Source organism: Numida meleagris, chromosome 3 (assembly GCF_002078875.1).
Source record: "Numida meleagris isolate 19003 breed g44 Domestic line chromosome 3, NumMel1.0, whole genome shotgun sequence".
NCBI classification, from domain to species: domain Eukaryota; kingdom Metazoa; phylum Chordata; class Aves; order Galliformes; family Numididae; genus Numida; species Numida meleagris.
Genome location: NC_034411.1, coordinates 21,775,014 through 21,782,497, shown reverse-complemented (window position 1 = coordinate 21,782,497; position 7,484 = coordinate 21,775,014). Strand labels below are relative to the sequence as shown.

Below are 7,484 nucleotides of genomic sequence, written 5' to 3'. Positions count from 1 at the left end.
GGGGGCTGCCCTGCTGCGGGGCCGCCGCCGGGAAGGGCGCTGTGCCGCCCGCCGCTGTCTGCGAGGCGGCCGGGGGAGCTGGGTTCGGGTGCTCGTCCCGCCGCGCGGCCTGGGCCTGCCGAAGTTCTGCTCTGAACCCAGGGGACGTGCGCTTGCTCCGTGCACTGCTGCTCAACCAGGTTCTTTGGCAGTGAGCTTCAAGTCAGAGAAACTTTCTTAGAATAATTCGTTAAACCACCCATTTAGGCACTTGTTTTTCCCCCTCCGAGATCATACAATAACAAAGCGATTGTAACTTGAGACTTTTTAGCTTTCTCTGAGACAGACAGATGCCTCGGCAAAACTTCAGGATGACAAATTCCTCTATCAGTATGCAGAGAGATGCCTTCTCTTGACAAACAAGTTGGCCGACTTTCCTGGGGCCTTCTCGACATCCTCCCAAGGAACTCGGCAGCTTGTATGTTCATGCAGGCAGACAGCAGCAGACCACATTTGTGTGTTTATCCCTTACTCTCTTAATCAAATAAAGAACACCATTTGCCTGCGCCTTTTTATCTGAGGCAGCATCCATCTGCATTACCAAGAGCAAGATGTAGAGACAATGTAAAACACAAGCAAGAAATGTGGAGGGAGAGAACAGGTTTGTTTGTATACACACAAACAGATTTCTGCAAAGTAAACAGTTTTAATCCATGCCTGCTCCAAAAAAAGGCACTGCATTATGGAGCACAGCCATACTCTTTACGCACCCTGAAGCATTCAGAGGAGAAGGGCCAGGAGATGCAATGTTGCTGTCAGACTTCAGATGGCACTAAGATTTTTTTTGCAGGGAGCTGCTTGTGATGTTGGAGTGCACAGCCTTTCTTTACCTCCTTTCTAGTTCACAGCACAATTTTCACTGTTATTTCTTCTCTTTCTGCTGCGTATGGACAGTAGCTGACGCAAGGATGCGCAGGCAGATGGTATGTGAGAGCCTTCAGAGTGGCCAGGTATGAAAATACCATGCACCGCATTGCCCACATACACACAGGCATGCCATCTGTACCAGGTTGTTAACTATGGGCTATATATTTACTGTGCATTGGATTGTAAGCTCCTTGAGAACAGACAAAGAAGCATTTTATTCTCTTCTAAGCATGCTGAGTAGTACTTACGGATTTCATAGGTAAAAGTAGCTATCCTTTGCCTACCCTTAAGAACTGAGGATGTACCAACTTCTTTCTTCCAGGAAGGACAGCCCATTTACCTAGCAGTGAAGGGGGTAGTGTTCGATGTCACTTCTGGAAAAGGCAAGTTGTGTTTTCTCCCATCTGCTTTGTTTTTGTGTTATTATTCAGTCATTTGTTTTTAAATGTCCCCAAACTATTAAAAACCCGCAGTTCAATTGCACCAAAAAGAATATATGTTCTCCCTTTTTAAAAAAAACTTAGCTTTCCTCTGCTGGTACCTCCCACACTAAGGTTGTTTCTAAGATGTACTCTGGTTTGCGATTACCGCACACCCACAGATAACCCAGCATAGTGCAGGCAGCTCAGGGCTAATGCCAGACATGCTGGAGATGCCTGCCTGGCTTCCCACGTCCTTGATGTCTTGCTACTCCACGTGCATGAGCGGGCCAGCTCAAGGCTAACTTGCACATGCCTGTATTGCACTGCACAGGATTTTTTTTCCTTTCTGTGGAAAGCAGAAAAGGAAACAGCAGATTGTAAGATTTTTGAAGGCACCAGGGGTTCCTGGCCACTTGACTTAATGCCATAATAGGCCTTCATGGCTTGCTGCTGTGCTTGTCCTAAGCTCATTCATATGCCTTATCTGGGCATACATGTCTGATGATCTTCAAATCGTAAGTGAGACAAGGATTGCTGCTGCAAATTCTGGAGTCTACAAACAGTCTATGAGAATGTAAAGCATTGCTCCCCAAAATGTTGAGAGCGCAGGCATCGGAATTCAATGGTTGTGTTGTATAACTCCATCCTCTGCTTTCTGAGGACTGAGATAATCAAAAATCAGTTTTGGAAGGAAGAGTCATAGACTTGAGCTGATAATTTCAGTTCATTAACAAGTGAAATAGGGTGGTGAAAATTACAGGTTGAAACAATCCTGTACACTGTCAGACCATCGCTTTGTGGGGATTTGTTTTTTTTTGTTATTGTTGCTTGACAGAATTTTATGGAAAAGGAGCCCCATACAATGCTTTGGTTGGGAAAGATTCAACAAGAGGAGTTGCAAAGATGTCTCTGGATCCAGCAGATCTTACTCATGACATAGTAAGAAACTGACAATTAATTTCATTCCATTTTGCAAAATTTTATTCTTTTGCTTTGTGTGCTGCTAGTCAGTGTACGTGAAAAGCTCAGAAAGATGATGAATGGTAACACTCAATTAGTTTGTATGAGAATACATACATTGTCCCATTCCAACAGTTCGGTTGGAAGGGACCTGTAAAGATCATCATGTCCAACTGCCTAACCATTAACTTCACTAACTTTTATTAACTTTATTAGCTTTTTAAATCTATGAACTTTATTTAAGTACATTAACATCTTTTAATTAAAAAAAAAAAGCCTTAGTATTCATTCAGTACATAAAATGGGTACATACTTAATGCTTATGAAAGCTGAAGTGTTAACAGCCTTGGAGAGGGAAGTTTTTAATGTGTGGAGCCAGTACAACTTAAATAAGTAAGCATGTAAAGGGGAAATTACCTGCTGGTTAAAAAAATGCTGCCAACGAGAGTAAATCGCTTTCTTTGTCAGTTGGTTTAGTTGTTGTGTGTCACTGATGTGGCAGTGAATGCTGTGACAGTGGGTTGTTGCTTATTTTACATCTGATTTACTTTTGCCAAAAAGATGAAAGGGGACTATCAGTTTATTAGACCTGAGTATGTTAAAGTATTGTAAGGCTGAACGAGAGGGGAGAACTTACTGGTCAATCTATCAATTTAGTTAATCATACTCTGCAAAATAAACCCATAGCTGACCTTCAGATTCAGAGTAATCAAAAGAAGAGAAAAATTATTTAAATATCTACATTTTTATTTCTTTGACCCTATTTCGTTTAGACAGGACTCACAGAAGAGGAACTAAAGTCACTGGATGATATCTTCAATAATGTTTACAAAGCCAAATATCCAATAGTTGGCTATACTTCTCGAAGAATTCTGAATGAGGATGGCAGCCCCAATCTAGACTTTAAGCCTGAAGATCAGCCACATTTCAACATTAGAGATGAATTTTGATAAATATTTTTGTACCTGGAAAATGCCTGGGGAGAAGCATGATATATGTCCTGAAAGGCAAAACACTCTATATATGTATACACGTTTATATTTTCTAAACAGAAGACTGATGGATGATAACTAATTTTTGTAATGAATTCCTGAAAATATGAAAGAAAACAGATCTGTATTAGTGGTGTATACGCAAGATCTTTGCTGTGAACTATGGGAATTTTTTTTATATTTTTGAAAGTTCTTTCTGCCTGTATTTGTTTGCAAGTATATAATGTAAAAGTACATTCCTTAGCAAAGAAAAGAAGTTGAAACACGAATGGCCTTGTGAATCCCAAGTTGTTTCTCATTCTTTGGAAAAGTAATGCATTATCTGGATGAGCTAAGATCAGTTCTCTGTCCTTGTGAGTATAGGCCCCAGGTGTATAAGCAGGTGTAAGAGATGCTTATACTTCAAAAGGCATCATGGGTTTAGTACTTGATAGGTGTGAGAACACTGGATATAAAAACACTCACTCTCAAAACATAGTTACAGTAGAATATCTGTGTAAAGCCTACTGGAAAGATACATGTTTGCTCTTCATGAGAACTACTGTGATACTTTATTTTCATTTTTTGAAAAAGGTATCAAATATATCATCTATATTAGATTATTATGATTTCCTTTAGCTTCCTCCGCTCTTTCTCTCTCTCAAAAAAAGAGAAAACCATCACCTACTGTTTACCACATACTCTTACAGCCCAGGTTTGTTATAGTAGTTTAGAATCCTATGTATATTTCTAGCATCTTCATATTTACGATTTCAAGTCTCATTTTCAATTTGTTAGTTTTTCTTTGTTTTTACTCTGGTTTCATGCAATGAGATAAGCATTCATGTGTTGTTCTTCCTTTTAATCTAATATAGACCTCCAGATCCTCTAGGGTAAGAACACAGTAAAGCAAGAGGACAGTAAAAGCGTGTGCTATACAAATTGCTGCTAACCACTGACTTCTGCTTACTTAAGTGGAATGTAAATGGTCACGCGTGGATTTTTTCTACCACTGCGACAGGTTGAATTGTCATGGAAGAACTGAGCAGCTGCTCCCAGTTCCTCAAAGATGTTCTGTTCTGTTTCTTTAGCATTTTGGCTCTTTTTTGAAGGAAATGTATTTTGATGATTCTCCACTTCAGGATTTGGATGTTGTGCTGGGAGAAAGGGTCAGCTGCCTGTTGGTTAAAAAAAAGTAGAAACACTTTCTATATATTTATTCTTATTTTCACAGTGCTACTGATTTTACTCTTGTTTTGTATGTTATCAGTACAGCACTTCTTGGGCCCTAGGGGTTCCACGGAGCCCCTTCTGTTTGTTGGTGCTCTGGGGTGAGATTAGTAAGCTTGCATTTATGAAATAAATACCGCTGCAGATGATTGGTTTTGTTTTACTGTCATTATTATAACTGCTAACATTTCGATCATGCACTACCAGCAGTAGCTGGGAGTTGGCTCCTTGATATAACACCTGCCATTTTTATGGGAGTGCATGTCAACTCAGTGATAATGGCTGCTGTTCTTTTGTCAGCAGTTCTTCCCTTCCCCTTCCAGTTTACTTATGGGGTAGGCTGCAGTAACTGGGCTGCTCTGATTACTATCACATTATTGCCTTTATCTGGGTTCAGTGTATCCACCAGCATTTCCTAAATTTTGTAGCTAGATTGTAACCTATTACCACCAAGTGACTTAATGTTATCATTCTCTCCCTGCTTTTTCCTGTTAATGCTGATCTCAACGCAGGTAATTCATCAACTCCCATTCATAGTCAAATTCAGATGCATTTTGGTGAAGAAACTTCCTGCTGCAGCAGGAAATGGTTGATACAAACCCCACTCTTTTAGTTTGAGATCCTTGTAGGATCCCACCTATCCCCTTGTCAGTAAACTGAGGGAGATACTCCTGTCCTTCCCTTCTGTTACTAATGAGAACATTATCACAAATGAAATGAGTGCATTTTGGAATGCAAAATGTTTCCTTTTTGTTTTTATTTCATTTTGGGAACTGAAGTCCTCACTTATGCTTCCCAGGCTTTTTCACTTGACGTTCCCACTCTACAGAACAGTATTATGGCAATAAGCCTTTAAGTGAACATAGGTCCCCAACTACTTTTATTTATTTAATGTATTCAGAGTACCACAATATTTCTTTCAGTGTTAATTTAATGACACTTTGATTTTTAAGGTTGTTCCTTGCCAACAACCTGACATTTGTTTTGCTTACAAGCAAAGTGCTATTGTGTTGTTCAGTCAGTTCCATTTCCTTGACCTCTGTATTATTCCAGTAAGACAACCGCCCCCACTATCTATAAATTGCAGTCAAAACAAGCACACTGTGTAAAGCCCTGCTGTAGCTTCATTACTACAGCACAGCTCCCTTGGAGAGTAATTAATTTCTTTTCAATTTACTTTGCACTTCCAGGTAACCCTGCAAATGCCAGTATTTTTTGTTGTGCTGCTTCTAATCTGCATCTTGCTAATGTAACATGGGTGCTTGAAGGATCGGAGATTTTAATGAATAGCTGCACCAAAATACCTTCTTTTAGTATTTAACAATAGCTTACTCTTCAGAACGTTAATAATTATCAAATGGGCTTATCACTTACTGCCATTCAGTGGGATTCAGCTGCGCATCCATAAGATGTGCTAAGTCACAGTGATTCATCTGCGTATTTTCAGATGAATACTGGATATCCTCGGGAATATCTTTCAATCGCTAGAACTGGTGTAATTGGTAACAGTTACACACTTTGTTCTCCATCATCCACATACACTATTGCTTACAGTTTCTGTGTCCATTCAGGAATATAGAGCCGTGCAACTCAGATGACGGATGCAGCATGAGGAATACTCAGATAAAGTAAAATGCACGTAAACCCATAACCTGAAATATACTTAAGGAACTAACAGTTTCAAAGACTTTGTCTGTGAATGATTTGATTAGAGCAAAGAAAGATTCTTAACTTTTAGATTTGTAATAAGTATTTGACTCAGAGCCCTAGCAGTGAATACTGATTTAGATAGTTACAGACATAATATAGGACGTATCTGACTACTTTGAGAGAAAAATCAGTGCTATATCAAAATGTGATTTTTCTTCACTCAAATCAAAAGTCCCAAAGTGTACGACATGAACATCACTGCTAGAAGTACTCTAACAGCATAGGCATCATTTTGATCTTGGTGTGACAAAACAAACAAAAAACAAAACAAAAAAAAAATCAAAAACCTTATACAAAAAACTTAACCCTGACAATAGAATAGTTAGGAAGTAAGAACATATCTTAGGATGGCATTGGGGCAACGTGTACTGGTATGGTAGATTTGGCAAAGCAGTACATGCAGATCTGGTAACAGACAGTGCTTCCCATTTTTATTTCAGTCAAATGTGGTCAGTGATAACAATGTAAGCTTACAACCTTCCCTGTCTGTTGGTCTTTACATTACTTCCTTTGTTTTTCCTTTTTTCTTCCTTTTCAGTAGGAGGTGCAAGTCCTACTTTATTTGTTTACAAAATGTATGCTCAGATCTTCTTGGCTTGGATTAGCTGTTGACAAGAAATCCACACTAATTAACTTTCAATTAAAAATAGAACTCATGCACCTGGATTATCTGCAGAGCCACAGGATGTACTCCTGAATAAAAAATTCCTATTACTGTTTCCCATAGGTTATTTGTAGCTGTTGCAATCAGAAATTCTGCCCTGTAATGAATATTTCAGATTACTGTTCTCTGTCATGAGCTTGACATGAGCCTTTATCTTTCTGACAGAACACATTATCCTTCTGAGAAGTTAAAAGTTTAGAAAAATCTGGGTAAAAGCCATGTTAGAGATAAGCCATCCAAGAAAATCAGAATATGAGATTGTTATACTTCTTGGCATGTCTCCTTGGGCTTTAAGAGATTACGACAACACCAATAGCAGACTGATGAAAAATAGTCACACGTACTGAATCCAAACAGTCCTAACATGTAGGAATGTTTGAAGGTAGAGCTGAACTGAAAGCCTTGTGACCCTACTTCTCTAGACACAGAGTCTTTGAATGAAAAAGGCCTACAGGTAGCATTTGCTTCAGCCCATAAAGGAAACGGCATCTTCTTTTCTGGTACTCAGGCAGACAGAATTAAATGATGATTAAAGTGAAAATGTCCCTACACCTTGTTCTATGCTCTTTTGCTGAAATAGTAAATTCAGTAGTGCTGGATATGCAGAGTTTAGTTGCCAAG

The 7,484-nt window shown here is 39.2% G+C and overlaps 2 protein-coding genes across 14 annotated transcripts in view; one reads left to right on the top strand and one right to left on the bottom strand.

Annotated features, from left to right (window-relative positions):
• NENF (neudesin neurotrophic factor) overlaps window positions 1–4,638 on the top strand; it is a 5,216-nt gene extending 578 nt beyond the window's left edge. The window contains exons 2-5 of one of the 3 annotated variants that reach the window (XM_021392463.1): window positions 934–989; window positions 1,229–1,289; window positions 2,164–2,267; window positions 3,062–4,638. In XM_021392463.1, the coding sequence (XP_021248138.1) occupies window positions 948–989; window positions 1,229–1,289; window positions 2,164–2,267; window positions 3,062–3,238 (384 nt within the window). In that variant the 5' untranslated portion in view covers window positions 934–947 and the 3' untranslated portion in view covers window positions 3,239–4,638. Of the gene's footprint in view, window positions 1–71; window positions 990–1,228; window positions 1,290–2,163; window positions 2,268–3,061 lie in introns of those variants that run through there. The other 2 variants (XM_021392464.1, XM_021392462.1) reach the window with 2 other exon arrangements.
• Window positions 1–7,484, bottom strand: part of TMEM206 (transmembrane protein 206) — an 84,946-nt gene that overhangs the window by 20,318 nt on the left and 57,144 nt on the right. The gene's annotated exons all lie outside the window — the stretch shown is intronic.